Source organism: Calypte anna, chromosome 15 (genome assembly GCF_003957555.1).
Source record: "Calypte anna isolate BGI_N300 chromosome 15, bCalAnn1_v1.p, whole genome shotgun sequence".
Lineage (NCBI taxonomy): Eukaryota > Metazoa > Chordata > Aves > Apodiformes > Trochilidae > Calypte > Calypte anna.
The window spans coordinates 9634258-9651637 of record NC_044261.1 but is presented as its reverse complement, the minus strand read 5'-3'; the positions used below and the strand labels follow the sequence as shown (position 1 = coordinate 9651637).

The window sequence follows — 17380 nt, the reverse complement described above, 5'->3', positions numbered from 1 at the left end:
CTGATAGCACCTCTTAGCCAATGTGCATTGCTTTGTGCTGGTTAGCCTGGACATGTTACTGTACCTTGTGATACACAGTATTGATAAAAAGGGGTCTGTGAGGTAGTTGGGCTGGTGACTTCTAGCTGGATTGGCTGTGTGCTGCAGACCTAGGGAAAGGAATGTCAAAAGAGAATCATGTGGGTGAATTCTTTGTGAACTGTTATTTCAAGAGTGGTGAGGAACTGGTTAATGTCCATCAAATTCTCTTCCAATTCACACACTTAAATGGGGTAAGTTATTTCAGAACAAATCTACCTTTTCTAAAATAACATCTGTTTTGTTTTGAGAATACCATCTATAGCTGTTCCATTGCTTGTGTACTTGTGGATTAACTTTCTTCTTGAAGTGTACCTAGTAAAGCCCTGCTCATGTGAAGTGCTGTGTTCATGGTTACCTGTTAAACTTGCAGTAACTAAGCCTGTGCTTTAATTCTTTTGTTGTCAGAAAGGGTCTGCCATGAAAGGCTTGCAGATTTCTGGTCCAATTCCCACCCACTCCCTGGAGCAGTCTGGACCTCCCATTGGGAAGAAAGGAACCTCAGCACTCTCAGCTCTGCTGCAGATGGAAGCCAGTCAGAAGTGAGCCTCTGCATTTGGGCTTTGTGAAGAACATCCTTCCAAAGTATTCCCCTGGGCTGGCTAAAGCAGATTTGGGGAGCTTTGCCTCAAAATAAAAAAGGGATGTGAGGTCCTGCTTCTTCAGTAGCCTCGGGGCAGGACTGGAGAAGTTCTGAGCTTTTCCAGTGACTTCCTTTTATTATGTTTTGATAGAATGAATACTAAAGAATAAAAAGGAACAGGACTAGATAAGTGAATGTCCAGTAATTTAGAAGGAGCATCTTTTTAAGAAGTGTCTCAGTCCACTACACATCAGATTTGTCACCTATTTGTGATTTTGCCAGTACAGTTGTTTCCACACAAGAAAAGCTTAACTGTGACTTATGTGTATACAAGTTGAGTGGTCTCAATATAAACATTAGGTAAGAAATACAGCCTAAAAAAATAACTTGGTTCCACTGATAATCTATTAAAATATTTGTAAAACTTTTGAAGTTCTTTTTCAGCATTGATCTGTAGTGGTTTAAAGAAACTCGGAATGCTAATAGCAGATACTCTGTAAACACAATTTAAAACATTGTTGCTGTTAAAGACAGAAGATTTTTTTGTATTTTTTAATAAGGTAGAAAATCAAGTATCTGAAAATACAGTAGTGCCCCTCCCCAGTGGTTGCCTTCAGATGGAAGCTGTCACACAGCATGTCTGGACAAACTCTCAATTCCTTCCTTTTGTTTTAGGACACTGGGGGAACAGCAAGCAGCAATGCTGTCTGGGAAGAGCTCTGGGCAACCTTCAGAGAGCAGTAGCATTGCTATCACACCCACCTATATGGACAGCCCTCGTAAGGTAAAGACTTCCTGGTCTTTCTATAGCTACTATTTTTACATAATAATTTCTCAAATAATAGAAGATTATTTCTTCAGATTGCTACATCATACCACAGATTACTCTATTCCAACAAGGACTAGTCCTGTGCTGGGCTTAAGAGGAGGTTGGGGTACAATCATCCTTCAGTTCTGTGACACTGTGACAATGGGATGGAATCCCTGGGATGCTATCTCAGTGTGTTGTGCTAATTGAAGTGGAATTTGTTAATCAGTCCATTTACTTTTTTGGTAGCACATTTCAGTCAGGGTTTGATTTTCAGATTTAGTAGTACAGTGCTGCCTGCATCTATATGCAAGCTGACTTTAAAACCAAAATCAAGCACTAGGCTGTCACTGTGTGAAGCTTCAGTGGCATTTTAATATCAGGAACTCCAGTCACTTGCATCTGCTTAGGAGAGAATGTGTTCCTGACTAGTGATTTAGATGTCATTCCATCACTGGCCGGACTCCAGACTGGAGAAAACTCTTTTCCTGCAGCTCTCTTCAGACACTTAAATAAAAGACTGCTATCACTTGAGCATTTCTGCCAACTGTCCTGTGAGTCTCAGGAGAGCAGAAATTCCAACTCCAAGTACAACCAGAAATACTGGATTTTTTTTCTGTGTTCTGATGTCAAGGTCTTTCAACAGAACAAAGAGCTGAATGAAGATAAGCACTGAAGAGTGACCTGTCTTTGGGTTCAACAGTTAAAATGTTACAAGGAAAAAGTTCTCAGATTGCCCACTATCAACTTAACCATCTCTTTTAGTATTTTCCTCATAGCATCTAGTGTTTCAATATCCACCCTTTTCTGCCACCAGCAGAGATCTGTTGTGTTACTCTGAAGACCTGGATACTGCTAGTTGAAGAGGCAGAGTAACTACAATTACCCTAGTGATAGACACCTATTTGTAGAATGAAAGTGTTCCAAAACATAAATGAGATTCAGGAGTAGGCCATGCAAGGCTTGGGAAAAGGAGCTGCAGAAATTGACTTGAGGCACGTTTGTGAACTGCCAGATTGTGATTCAAGCTTTGCATTCTCCTCTGCTACCATTTGGAAAAATCAAAGTCATACTTCCCTCTTTAAATACAGAAATTGTGCATATCTCTTTCTACCAGTAAGAATGGTCAAAATTCTACATAAAACACAGGATAGAATTAGTTGTGTTCTGCCCAGAAGAGGGAAAATTTGACTTCTTAACAATGGTACAGGAGTGTGTTGGAAACAAAGTAGCAGATTTGTTTCTACCAGGAAATGCTAATAAGTAATTGTGTCTTATTAGGCTGTAAAAGTAACTATATTCAAAAGCCTCTGTAGGGCTTCCTGGAGAATCCTGAAGAATGTGTTAGTGATTAAAAGCCTTTCAGTCCTATAAATATTCACACACAGGGGCTGGGAGAGGAGCAGTTGGGATCTCCAAATGCTTGTTGGAAAGGTGCCTGTGGAGAGGTAGCCTTATCAGGCAACTTTGTGCTCACTTGGAAACATCAGTAAGTGTGTGCCTCATGTTTCCAGGACAACACAGACCCTTTAGGGCTCACCAACATGGGTATGACTTGGTTGTCTGAAGACCTGCAGCCAAAGTACTGACAGATTGTCACAGCTGTGTGCTCTGTCAGAAGCCAAGGGAGTGAGTGCTTTGCTAGGATGCCATTCAGTGCTGGAGTTACTCCAAAACAAAACTGAGCCACTGGCTCCACCTTTACTCTGTTTCAGAGGAGACCTGGCAAGTCACTTCAGCCACTTACTGGGCAGTACAGTGTGGTTTTAACACAGTGAGTTAGCTTAATGCATGATCTGTTTGGGTAGTCTTTGCCCTTGTGGATACAGAGTGCTTGGCTCTGCTTTTGTGCTGTGTAAATTGCAGCCATATAACTCTGGCCATGGTTCTTTCCAGAAATGGTTTATGTGATAATACCAGGGTAAGTGTCGTGTTAACTGCAGGCTAGACAAAATATTTTGCCTAGGGAACAGAATAAAGAATTGCAAATAGGGAATGAAAATCCCACTGCATTGTCTTATGAGTTAAGAGAGTCTTGATACATCTGTGAATAGCAGGCAGGGATAAATTCATCCAGGGTTTTAAGTAGGTGGGGAACGTAACACAGGCAGTATCTGTTCAACATTGCATGAAGCACTAGACACACTGTTGGAAGGATCTTTCTGATGAATTTTTCTTTCCTTTCCTCTGCAACATACCAAACCTGTATTTGAGAGGAAGAGTGCGGTTCCTGAAAAGTGTTTCTTTGCCTCACCCTCTTTATCATCTGAATGAATGACAGAGTAGAAAAAAACCCTGTCATTCTTTGAACATTTGTCATTACACCTCAAGTGCTACAGGTTTCTGTATCACTATTCAGCTTTGCGTTTGGGATGGAAGCCTGCATACTGTAGGGCTGAAGTCTTTCTTGTATGGAGGGAAGTCTGTATTTTCAATTGACTTCTCATCTATGTGCTTTTCAAAACTTTGGAAAAGCAGTTGTGCTAAGGAAGAGCAATGTCTTGTTACAAAGAGAAAGTAAGGGTATGTGTGTGAGTAACTCCTGATGCTCTACATTCTGCTGCATCTGACATGCTGGGTCTGTTTGGTATTTGCATTCTCCTCATGTTTTCTCTCTGTGGTCATTTCCTACTTGCACAACCTTGTATTTGCTTTTCTTCAACTCCTTGGTCCTGTTGCTGTTGCCATTAATGGGCCTACTTCCTCTGATGCCTTCAGGATGGGGCCTTCTTTATGGATTTTGTTCGCAGCCCACGTACAGCTTCAGCCTTCTACTCACAGGTTAGTTTTGAATGGGGTCTTGTCCTCTCTGGCTTTTGGACTGAGGTGATGGAGAGCATTTGTTGTCCTGAGCTTACCACATGGGGAACCTGTGTTCGTTTCCAAATCTGCTGAATGAGAGGGAGGTGTAAAATACTAGCAGGACAAACTGCCTGGTTGTGGTGGATGAGGCCATTGCTTTCCCCACCATTCAGTGTTTGTGATGTGCTTTGGATGTTCACATGGCCTGCCTTACTGTCCTTTGCACTAGTGTCTTGTCAACTACTGAAGCTTCTCTTTTTATGTTTCAGTAAGAGCTTGTTTTCCATCTTCCCTTGCTAAACAAAATGGCAACAGCTTACTCATCTCATTCTTGGCTAAATTTCTTCTGTAGTATTTCACTGACAGCTGACATCCAAGTCAAGTTGTGTCCTTGGACTCCTAAACAACTAAGGGCTGAAAATATTGGTGTCATCTAGGTTTAAAAGAGTCATCATGACAGAAGTTGTTTATATGCTTAATGCCAGTTAGGAGTTAGCAATAACTCTGTGTCCAGAGAAAATGCTGCTGGCTGAAGGGAGCTGTGAGGAGGGAGAGTGGATTTAGCTGGCTGTGGTGCTGTAGCTTCCATGTTGGAGCATCTGCTGGTTTTGGCTGCCCTAAAAGGGACATCTGCCATTGCAGACTGGGAGGGAGATCTTTGGGATGTGAGAAAGGGCATAAATAAAGGACTCCAGTCTGGCCATCAAACTTTAGTCAAACTACCAGCTTTGTGATTTTTAGATGTGCATGTGCTGTGTATTCATTATGGCAGATCAGCCCTCGTGTTTACACCAGCTTGAGTTACTGAGTTACTCTGCTGTTCGTGTTCTTCTCCCCCACCTCTCTGGCTTTTTATATAATATGCCTTTCCTAAACCATACGTGTTAATGACAGATGGCAATTACAGCCTGTACTTTGCTGAATCTTTCAGCATTTGTGCTCTTTCTGAAATGATTTTCATGTTAATTTTGTGAACTATTCAGTCTACCATTGGAATAGTGCAGCAAGTGTTCCTGCTGGAGGAAAGTGTTCTTGTTGTCTTGGCAACATAGGTGTGGGTGGGTGCCAACCAGCCTCCTGATACTACCCTAAGAAAGGAAGGAAGATGAACTGATTGTGTGCATTATGAAACTTGAATTCCATGTGATAGATTTGCATATTCTTGTCTGATAGTTAGAACTGAAACTATTTTTTTCTAACTGCTTACTACTTTTCCATAGTAATTAAATTTCCTTTTCTGTCCATTGCATGTTTATAGTCACAGCTTTACACTCCAGTTGAGAATGTCAGGTTGGGACTGGTGCTGCTGGTTTGCCAGTAGTTCTCTTAACAGAGTTGTTGCTGGGTTGACAATAATCATCTTTATTGGGGTTTGAATTTCATGTTTGTCAGTAGCTCTGTAGTGATGACAGAAGTAAGGTTGTATTTCTTCTTCTTGTGTATGCTTGTGCTTGCCTTATAGTACTGCTTAATGTTAACTAACTTGAGCTGAGGTACAGCTGATGTGGAGAGGGGAAAAAATGGGAAACTGATTACATCATAAACTTCTGCTAAATTCTGAGATATTGCTCTGTTAACTGCTTGCAGGTCTCCATAGATCAGTCAGTTCCTGCAACCTCAGATGGCAACACCTTGATAAACACAGGGCAGTTACCTGATAGGGGCAATTCACAGACCTTTGGAAGTTCCCAGAATGTTGCAGACCAAGGATATATCACAGCTGGTGCTGCAGAGGGAAGGTAAGAAAAGCACAGCAGTGCTATACTGCAGTGCTGCTCAGTTGTATTCCCCTTTCTGGTGTCAGGGAATGGACACTTAAACAGGAACCTGAGAACCAGATGTGCTGTGTCTGTCAGCACTCAAAGGCTCTTGTCACAGGGCCTTACTCTGTAGCATTTCCCCATGCAGAAAGAGTGCTAGTAAAATGAGCCTTGCAACCCAGTTTTCTAGAATTAAATGAACACAGGGCCTAATTTTCCCCACCCACAAAAAAGAGCTTCATTCTTCAAGAAGTGAAGAATGAAAAAACTCCATTTCTGAAACCTATTAGCAGAAACTCAGGCTTTGAATTGACTCCTGTCTGTTCTAGCAAAGGGGAGGGCCCTGTACATCTGGTTGGATCAAGTAGGTTGATGAAATCCAAGCGGTTCAAACCTGAAGGTGAGACACCAGGGAGGAAGCAATGTTAAAAATAAACTATATCAGCACCTGCTTCCTGCACTTGTATATTACAGTTAAGGAAAAAATTAAAAAGCCAACCTCATTTGCTATCAATTGCTCCAGAATACAGCCATATGTAATATAGTGTGCATTGGTCCCTATAGCAGTGACCTGACCTCGGGGAAGAATACAGGTCTGATGCTTTTAGTTGTCCTTGAGACAAAAATAAATAAATGTTGGAAAGAGAGAGCATTTTTCTTAAATGTACATGTTTCAACAAATCTGGCAGCTTCATTGATTTTTGAATGTCCTTCTCTTTACTTTCCAGCTCTCAGTGTTCAGCAAGCACTCTGACTTCCTCCTCCACCTTGATAGAGATTCTTGAAGCCATGAAACACCCCACGTAAGTTGTTAAAATATCAATATGTACAACATGTGTCAGATATTTTGTAAGAGGACACGAGGCATGGGATCACTCCAGGGGGAGCCCCATCTCAGCTGTGAAAGAACTTCCTATTGTTATTTGACTCCAATCTCCAAGGAGGAGTTTTATAGAAATTTATAGTATTGCTGCAGAGATTTGATATTAGAATTCCAGAATCTGGTCAAAGCAAAAATTTGCACTAAAATAATGAAGTGTTGTCACTGTCAGCTCTCCATCTTGTTATCAGAAGCTTATGACAGGTCATTCTGGGGGCATTGTATACTTCTTATCCTGCATCTTTATTCTCCTTTTATTTTCCCAGCAGTGATTTTTGTCTTTATAACAGAAAATAGCTATCAATCAGTCCATGTTAACATGTGTGCCTTGCTGTGATTCAGCACAGGGATCCAACTGCTCTCTGAACAAAAGGGCCTCTCTCCATACTGTTTCATTAGTGCAGAAGTTGTGCACTGGCTGGTGAACAATGTGGAGGGTGTGCAAACCCAAGCCATGGCAATTGACATAATGCAGGTAAGAGAATTATCCAGGGGTCAGAAATGCCTCACTTTGTGCAGGAAGTAGAATTACAGAGGAAAGCAATAATATCTATCTAAAATCCTTTTACTGATAAGTACTGAAAACAGTGTTTAACAAAATATGAGGTCATTATGACATTTTTGGATTCTCTATCACAAAACAGCAACAATCTTCTGTAGTAATATGTATTATTTTTCTATTATTATGTATTATTTTTTCTCCTTGTATTTGATGACAGTCCCCTGAATAATGTCCATTTAGCTAGTAATTACCAAGAACTCTCCATTATGTTAGAAGTATAAGTCACTGAAGTGTGATTTGGCTTTGGTTTTGTGTTGTTTTTTTCTTCTCATAATTAGTTAATGAAACTATATCAAAACCAGCATGTGATCTCTCTTTTAAGGATGCTAAAATATACAGACTTTATGAAAGACATATTCATGAAATTATTCATGAAATTATTTTCTCCCCTGTTGAACTGTGTCAGGGGCAGAAGGTTGGAAGTGTTTTGGAGTTTATTCCTCTGCTGAGATCCCATATCAATTAACAGAGAACCTAGAATGTTTCCAACTTCTTACCTTCCTATAAATCCATCTATGAAACCAGAGCAGGCTAAGGCAGGAAGGCAGACATCTGTGGAAAGGTCAAACAATTTCTCAGGGTAAGAAGGACTTGCTATATTTACTGAATATCAAGAGATAACATTGCTGATAATCTTCTTAGGTACATACCTAGACAAAAAGATGTCAAGAAAAAGAAAATTATTTCCTAATGTTCTCTAGCAACCTTATGTAACTGGAAGAGTGACTTCTCTTTTTTATCATGTTTGCTCTGTTCTTTTTTTTGTTCAGAAAATGCTTGAAGAACAGCTTATTGTCCATGCATCTGGAGAAGCTTTACGAACCTTTATTTATGGCTTTTATTTTTACAAGATTGTTGTGGACAAAGAACCAGATCGAGGTCAGCATTGTGTTATTACAAGACTTTCCCCATTAATACTTTACATAATCACTAATTGTATTTGATTCTTAAGGTTAGTGTGGCAGAAATGCATTTTGGGAGCAACCAAAACCATCACTCTAAAGAGAGACAAAGCCTTTTTGGTTTAAAAAAAAAAAAAAAGGGGGTTGTAGACATCATAACCTAATTTTTTTCCTTCCTCTGTTTCAGACAGAACTCCATCTCTTGATACTGAGCACTTGTTTCTAACAGCCATCTGTCCCTCCCCTTGCTTTTTGCTCAGTAGGCGTGCAGCAGCCTGCCATGTGGCACACAGCTGCCATGGATGACTTCTCTGCCTTCCAGAGGAAATGGTTTGAGGTGGCATTTGTGGCAGAAGAGCTCCTGCACTCGGAAATCCCAGCGTTCTTCCTGCCCTGGCTGCCCAGCCGCCCAGCCTCCTATGCAAGTAGGCACAGTTCCTTTAGCCGCAGTTTCGGAGGACGGAGCCAGGCAGCTGCACTATTAGGTAGATGCTCAGCACAGGTGACAGCTGGGGAAGTTCAAGGGGATAGCTTGAAAGGGGAAGAGCGGCCAGCCAAGGGTATGATCTCACGTGGACCAGCAGTAAAGCTGCAAATTTCATGCTGGCTTTATATGTGTCTTGTCTGTGGACTTGTTCTAATATGCTGGAGGTTTGTTTCAGTGGCTGAGCAGGCAGGTTTTCCTTCTTGAGTACTGGAATACAGTAAAAAGTATTCTTTAAATATGCCATCTTCTCAGACCTCCCCCTTGTGCCATCTCCTTCACAGAGCATCTGGACAATACCTATTTCACTCCATAGGGTTCTGCCTTGCCGAACTCACACTAGAACTGGACAGTAAGAGAACAAATGAGTTGCCAGTTCTCTTGCAAAGTTACTGTTAATGACTTGCTCTGTGGGCTATAAAGCTCTGGGCACTTGAGTGGAGAGGGAAGCTATACCCAAGCAAGCAGGATGAGTATGAAAAGACAAAATATTTGGTAGAAGCATCATTTTACTCCTGTTCATCCAAAGGTGTATTTGTCAGTATCAGGAGAAAGCTGGCAAATTTGAGACTAGAATAGCTCTATTTATTATTATTATTTATTATTATTATTATTATTCCTCTATTCAGAGAGGAAAATGCTGACCTTGTCTCCTTGCAAATCCAGAGACTCCTCATAACCTGTGGTGAGCATCTGGAGAGATAAGTTGTGAGAACAGCAGAACAGCCAAACCGTATCTAAAATGACACATCTAATTGCTGCTTAATGGCAAAACCCACAGTGAGATCCAGATGTGTTTAGTTTTCTGTCTTCTCATCTAATCTGAACTATGTATGGCCACACTCCTTACACTGAAGTCTGGGAAGCCCAGTGACAAGTGATCCCTGCAGTGTCTAAGCAGTAGGGGTTGTGTGGGGGAGATCTTTCTGCAGGGCAAGATGCCATTACAATATCTAAGGTTTTGTAATGTGTGAAGTATAACACTGACTACCACTACCAGCCTGTGAAACATACTGTGTGATTGACTGTGTTGCTTCGTCAGCTTTCTGTTGGATTTCCAGGCCAGCCTGAGTGACTTGCTTTAGTTCTTCTTTCCCTGTTGAAAATGACAAGAAAAATCATTGCTCTGGAACTGCAACTTCAGATTTACTTAGGTGCATCTTTTACAGGCCTATAAATTAAGGACCAAAAAAAAAAATTCTGTTCTGTGTATGTGACCTACTGAAGGGAAGTGACTTCCTGCAAATGCAGTATCTCTTAAACCTGAAGTTACAGTAATCCTTGTGTATTTCTGACAGTCTTCTTTGAAGAGGAACAGCATCAGAAATGGGAAAGCATTAAGGATGGGAAGTCTGAACTAATGGTTAATTCCCTGAAGCCAACATATGCAGGATATTTTTCCCTGGCACACAATAAATAATCTGTTGCCTTGGCTTGTATCCAACCTCATTAGCTCAGTGATTGGCCAGAGCTGAAACCTGAACGTGGGCTGGCATGAAACTAGTGAAGGCTGGAGGTGCTTGGGCCAGGTCCTGTTCTGCTTTGATACCTCAGTCACTATTTATCCGAAGAAAACCACTTCACTGTACTGTGTCTACCCTCTTCTGTGAGATGAGAAGACTGGACTCAGTGAGCTTGAAGATGGGGAAATGGGCAAAAAAAGAAGGATGCTTTAGTGCCCCTGTCACCAGCCAGGAGAGAGTGTATTCCCTTAGTATGTGACAGCATAGCCTTCCTTTTTCATTTCAGTTGGAATTACATCTATCCTGCTGTTTAACTATTTTGCAGTCCTTGGATGAATGAAAAATGCCTCCAGATTACTCATGTGCAGTTTGTTTTTCCCAGGGATAATAGTTTCTTGGAGAAAAATCTAGTGTAGAACTTTTTTCTCACAAAGAAACTGGTTTAACTGATGTTTCTGTGCTGTTCTTATAAACAGTATTCCAAAAGAACTTTACCAGTTCATCTGAGGCAATGAGCTTTACTAAACCCAGATGACCCCTGGTCCACGTGACTTCATTTGTTCCTCTCTTGGCTTTGATTTGGTTGTGGTTTTTTTTCTTCCCCTCCCCACCTTCCCTAAATGTCAGGCTGTGCCATAAATTGCATGCAAGCATTGGGAGCTCTGGAACAAGCTCCCTGTATCTGTAAAATCTTAATCCCTCCCAGTCCCCCCCTCACCTGCCCAGTGGTTGTTCCCTTTCCCTTCCCAGTGGAAGTTTGACCTGTGATAAAAACTTATCTTGTTGCTTTTGATTTGTAGCAATGCATGCAGCAGCAATGTGTGTAGTGTAGTCTGTGACTGGAGAATAACCTGCCTGCTCCTCTCTGATTTACTCAATAAATCATTAGTTAAATGGCACAAGATAATTGGGAAGAGGTGAGTTCTCTGAAGATCAGCTCTATGGATGCCAGAGTTTATTCTAGTAAAATTAGTTGGTTTTAATTGGAAGTGTCTGACTTCAGACACGTGGATATTTCTCATCGGTTTTTAAGGTCCTTTTGACTGCCTCACCTGGCTGGACAGTGTTCCTGATGCAGCTGCAGGCAAGGTGGAGAGATGACCTCCAGCCCTAAAGGGGAGTCTGCATTCTCTGGAAAAAGCAAGTGTCTTAAGGGAGCAGGGAGTTCATTCTTCACAGTGTGCTGGCTTTGGCACACTGGACTGTGTTATCACTGACCTCATAGCTAGTGACCAATGCCTACCTGACTGAGCTGCTTTTGCTTTACAGCTTTTGGAATGTTGGTTTCCATCACCTTTTGTTACAAAACTGGCATTGTAACCTTCTAACCACACGTGTTGCATTCACAGTGATATTCCACTGAAAAGCAGCAAGAAAAAGAGAATTGCATGATGTTGGTCAGCCAATACCAGACTGACTCAGAAATTGCAAATGATACATTTCTCAAGGACAAAAACTTGTCTTATTTATAAAACAAAACTGGGTGATATTCTTCCATTTTTATTGGATTTTTTTTCTTTTTTTTTCCCTAAGCTATAGTAATAAAGGATTTTCTTTCAACCTTGAAAACCTATCTTGAGCTAATTTGCAATAGAAGTGAAGATGGTAGCTTTCCATCTGCCTTGAAGAAGAACTTGAACCATTATTTTTTTTTTAAACTCCATTAAAGCATTAAATTATAAAGTCATTTAAAAGCTAACCACATGAAAAGGTACACATCTATACCTCTACTTAAGCAAGAAATAACAGTATTCATCTTCATGCATGCAATCAAAGGAGAGCAAAGGCTTTTCAACATTAGTATTGCAGCTTTTTGTTTTGTGATAGAAATGTGAAATTACATGTTTTCCTGAAGAGGAGTTGAAAGTGACAATGTGGTTCATAGCAGGACTTTGGTCTTAAAGACAGGAAATCTGGGTTCCATCCCTGGCCTCACACTCTGCTGTGACACCAGCCAGGTCACTTCCACTTTCTGTGCTTCTCTTTCTCTTGCCTGATGTCTGAGGTTTCCTTTCACTGAGGGGGTGGGAGCACAGATCTGGATCTTGGGCACTGTCCCAGCACTTACTGCAAAGCAGGGTAAGGTGTTGCAGTGACTGGAATGCTGCTGCATGAGTCTTGGCTGACTTTTCATGCTTTTACAAAAAGTGTTGGATGTGCAATTTTAGCAATGTGGTAATGTGGGATGTTGATATGGAGTTAAAGAAACAAGAATTTTAATTTCTAATCTCCTTTAGCTGTGGAAAGTCCTGGAATGCTCCTGTCCAGTGTAACAGGACCCTGTAGTGATCTCTAGTGTGGGCACATAAAAATATTACAACCATTTTGGAATATCCTGTATGTGAAGGAGCTGATGTTGTCTAGCCATAGCTAATTATGGCACCAGTCACCTATTGATTAGCTATTTGACTCTTGGTTCTGTTGCTTTATTGCAGCTGGAAGGTTTCCTGACTGCTTGAGGAGGTAATTCTGTGGCACAGACCCCTAATATGAGGAATACTTTAGATTTTTTGTCTTCTGTGATCTGGATGAGCAGCATTCTGGGACTATTCTGATAGCCCAAAAATATTTGGGGAGGAGTGGGAGGACAAATTAGTTTCAAATAGCTTGTCTTGTTTCTTCTGTTATTTTAATCTTGTTTCTCCTCCATCTCTTTAATATATCTTTTTAAAAAATCCCCCTACTCCTTGGCTGTGTAGCTGCCACAGTGCCTGAACAGAGGACGGTGACGCTGGATGTGGATGTGAACAACCGCACCGACCGGCTGGAGTGGTGCAGTTGTTATTATCATGGCAATTTCTCCCTGAATGCTGCCTTTGAAATCAAGTTACACTGGATGGCAGTGACAGCAGCTGTTCTCTTTGAGATGGTGAGAGTTCTTTGCATTCTGGATGACCACAGCAATGCCCTTTTGGCCTCTGTGTCCCTTACGCTACAGGGGGAAGGTTGTTGTGGGAAGTTGATGGGAAGTATTAGGGGAGAGACTGTGGGCTGGATCAGCCCAAAGCTGGTTACTTATTTCTGTAAGTATTCTTTTCTGATGGTTGTTATCATTGCTGCATCCTGTCATCATTCATCATGCTACCTGTAGTCATTCTGTATGCAGGATAGGCTTCTGCTTTTAGTGGGTTTTGTGCACACTATACAGAGATTAATATGGGTCCGAGTCACATTTAAGTCATCCTTAGGCAAATCTGAAGCCATGAGCTGGAGGTCCTTGGAAAGGAATCTCTTGCATTTTACATTCCTTTTCTCCCCAAACCTGAAAACTTTAAATATCACTGGAATTGCTTTCATGACAGCTTTTCCAGGCAATGTGTTCTTCTTGTTTGTTCAGCAGTGCTTTTTAGTGCTTTTAAAATAAAATCTTGTTGAAAGCATTCTGAATTGAAAAATTTAAGAAGTTTGTGTTGTTTTTTAGTTTTTAATTTTTCCACTTTTGTACCTTCTGTAAAACTCAAATTATTTAACATCAGAGTTTACCTCACCTGGCCAAATAGCCATAGGTGATTTGTTTTGCTTTTATTTAAAATCTATTGCACTGTTCCAGTAAAACAGCAGTGCTTAGCCACTGATAACAAGTAGGCTGAATCAGTTCCTGAAAAATGCCCTATTTTAAAGTGCTTTCTGATTGATGTGGCACTTAAAAAAGGAAAGCCTGGTGTCTTGTGCTTGTACTGCTTTGCTTGCAAAGATGCTTGTGTGCTTGCCATGCAAAGCAAGCTGAGCCTGTGGAGAACTGAGAGTGTCTGATCTATTCTTGGGGAATGAGTTGCTCCTATGCACATAGGTGCTCTTTTTGAGTTTGACATGTGTTGTATGATTCACTCTTTGACTCCTTTTTTTTCAGGTTCAAGGTTGGCATCGGAAAGCCACATCCTGTGGTTTCTTGCTAGTTCCAGTCTTGGAAGGCCCATTTGCTTTGCCCAGTTACCTGTATGGAGACCCACTTCGAGCTCAGTTGTTCATCCCACTCAATGTCAACTGCTTGTTGAAGGAGGGGAGTGAGCATTTGTTTGATGGTGAGATGTGTTCTTTTGTTTACCCCTTGCTGTACTTTTCTGCAAGCCAGTCCCTTCTGATGTGTAGCTGACATGAGGAACCTCATTTACTAGACATGCATTAGCTGGCCAAAGATCCAGGGTTCACATTTCAGCAGACATCCTCCAGGAAGGTGGTGCTTGGAGGGGGCTGTGCTGGCAGGCTAGTCAGTATGCCACAGTGCATGAAGTTGGCAGCAAAAAGCACAGGAAAGGTCTCCCCAGTGATCTTTGTTGCCCTAATGCTATGTACCTATATAGAGCCTCCATTAAGTAGTTACTCAGTTTGACTGAGTGTGTTTTGCTGGGAGACCCTGCCCACAGCTGCTCTGCACTTGTATCCTGCATTTGTTTGTTCTCCCCCTCAGTGAGATTTGGATTTCATGACTGCCATCCTCTTTTTTTTTTTTTTTGCTGTTGTTGTTGCCATGGTTACATTCACAGTAAAAGTCTTTGCTCATGAGATTAAGAGCTAGAAACTGCAGTCTGCTTTTCTGCAATGTGATCTCACCTTCTTGAGTGACGATGTTGTGGTCTCAGGTGCAAGCTCAAAGGTTAGAGAACTCAGTCCCTATGCAAAGAAAGGCAAAACTGCATCAGGACAGGGAACAAAAGGTTCTATTCTAAAATAGTAACCATTATAGTTTTCTTTATTTTCATTAAGCCTTGATGCAGTGTCCAGGTGTAAATGTAAAACAATCATGATAAATCCATATGCTTTGAGGTTACCATACCCCTGCTGATTTTGAACTTGGTATTTTCAGAGCATGCTGTGGTGATACACAACAGCCTGCTCCTCCCACACCCCACTGTGTTCCTCTCCTTCCTCTTAAGAGACACAAGCTGAATCCAGGGATCAGTCTGCTACTTGAGTGCTCAAAAGACATCTGTAGTAAGATGGCAGTCAAGTGATAGGTGACAGAAACAGTGTGACTAAAAGAAATGGCTAGAAAAAACTAAGTGCACAAAGGACTTCTGAGGGGAAGCTGAAGCCTTGAAAGCAAAGGAAATAAAGTGGCTTTACAAGGTATTTGTTACCTTTTTGTTTGTTCTAGGCTTTGAACCAGAAACATACTGGGACCGTATGCATCTTCTCCAGGAAGCTATAGCATACAGGTATGTACAGAGCAAAATGGCTGAAAGGTTCAGGTAATGTAGGATGAAGACTTTGGCTGAACAGTCCCTCCTGAATCTTCTGGGTTTTGTGCTGTCTGCCTCTCTGAAGTCTGTTTGCAGATTATTAGACTAAAATACAACTACAATGCCTGGAGGTGGTTCTGTGGGTGCAAGGGGCAGGTAGATAGTCCTTCAGCCTGTCACTCATGAGCAAACCATACTCTTCTCCTAGGGAGAGCATTGCCTTTGGAAGGTGCCCTGCTGTTTAATTTAGAAGCAGGTAAGACTGTGAGTAAATGCCTTTCTGAGAAGGGACAGTTATTTCCTACATGTATACTTAACACAGTCTTGAACTGGATGACAGCCAATTATTGACAGTAGGCAGGAGACTGGCATGTGGGCTGTACATAGGAGGTTGGGCCCAGCTTTAAGAAGGAGTCGTTGGAAGTTTTTATCTAGCCTTCCCTCCTTGTGTGCTTGAGCTGCCAGTTTGGGTCATGGTTTTGCTGCTAAAGTAATCTTCGTGACAGGTAGACTGGCTTGTGTAATAGACTTCAGCTTGGAAATAAACTTTTGTTAGCTTAGAAACAGGTGAGGAACAAATACTCTATTAACAGGAAAAGAATGGTCAGGAGAGCTGCTTAAAGTTCTGTGTGGAATATTGCCCAGCATGAAAAAAATGGTGTTACAGCTTGAAACGTACCCAAGGAATGTCTGTCTTGACTTACTACTCATTCATGTGCAGCTGCCCCATTTTGTCAGACTGCTCAGTGCCCTCCCAAACTGAGCTACCAGTGCTTTTGTTTCCAGCATGAGTTAGGACAGAGACCAGTGTGGCTTTACAAGCTTTCATACTGTGCCTATCATGAGTGGGGAATACTTGGAGAATCTCAGCTCTCTTCATCCCTTTTCCTCTTGCCTTCAGGCCATAAGAAAAGGGAATCTTTGTGACAATGGAAGGTTTTCCCTGGTGCCCCTGCCTTGGGCTGAAAGAATCCCAGCTGAAGTGCTTCTTTATATATATGTTTTTTCATTTCCTGCGTATTTGTTTCTCCAGATTCGGATTTGTGCAAGATAAATACTCAGCCTCTGCATTCAACTTCCCAGCTGAGAACAAGCCCCAGTATATCCATGTCACAGGTGAGCAATATTTGGCAGGCACTGGGGAAGGGAGGTGGCTATTATAAACAAAATAACCATTTTACATGCAGTTTGTGTTTTGTGTCAGTGATGTTGGTCCTCAACAGGTCCCTAGTCAGGTGACAGGTAGGTCTATCAGCCAACACAAACCAGAAAACTGGAGAGGCAGTATGGAAAGCAGAAAGTATTGTTACTAATCAATGACATTGGCTTGAAATCTTGCTTTGCAGTGTCTCTGAAACTATTATTTCCAGGAGATGAAGCAATTTTGAAAGACAGCTCATTCCAAGTGCAGTATAAATAAATGTATGTCTAAAATTATGAGGAGGGAAAGTGCTGGGACTCATCAGTGCTCTGTTCTCATGCTTATGGTCAATTGTAGATACACCTCCACCTGTACACTCTGTGTGGGAGACAGAACACTTAGAATTCACTTGCTGTCATTATTGTTCTTCATAAATGTTGATCTATCAGCACTTTGAACTAAGCTCCATGCATGGTGTATTACAGTGAAATAACTTTGTATGTTCCAAGAAGTTGCTGAGATATGAAGGCAGTGACATGAGAGATTTGAGAAAATTGAAGAAGAGAATGGAAATTTATGTAGTTAGAAAGATGAATCAAAGCCAATGTCTTTGCTTCGTGCTCTTCTACCAAGAGAAAGGCAAAGCTAAGTATGCTTGCTCCCAGCGCTGTAATTTGCAGGAAGAAGTAGCATCTGAAAATGGAGGAAAAGCATATCCCATTTTATCTCGCTGAAAA

General features: G+C 41.4%; 1 protein-coding gene across 8 annotated transcripts in view; it reads left to right on the top strand.

Annotated features, from left to right (window-relative positions):
- Nucleotides 1-17380, top strand: part of DEPDC5 (DEP domain containing 5) — a 43738-nt gene that overhangs the window by 25459 nt on the left and 899 nt on the right. For 3 of the 8 annotated variants that reach the window (XM_030460849.1, XM_030460848.1, XM_030460850.1), the window contains exons 31-42: nt 487-620; nt 1337-1445; nt 4188-4250; nt 5859-6010; nt 6760-6834; nt 7254-7386; nt 8244-8352; nt 8636-8860; nt 13022-13191; nt 14173-14344; nt 15418-15478; nt 16536-16618. In XM_030460849.1, the coding sequence (XP_030316709.1) occupies nt 487-620; nt 1337-1445; nt 4188-4250; nt 5859-6010; nt 6760-6834; nt 7254-7386; nt 8244-8352; nt 8636-8860; nt 13022-13191; nt 14173-14344; nt 15418-15478; nt 16536-16618 (1486 nt within the window). The remainder of the gene's footprint in view (nt 1-486; nt 621-1336; nt 1446-4187; nt 4251-5858; nt 6011-6759; nt 6835-7253; nt 7387-8243; nt 8353-8635; nt 8861-13021; nt 13192-14172; nt 14345-15417; nt 15479-16535; nt 16619-17380) is intronic. The other 5 variants (XM_030460854.1, XM_030460853.1, XM_030460851.1 and 2 more) reach the window with 4 other exon arrangements.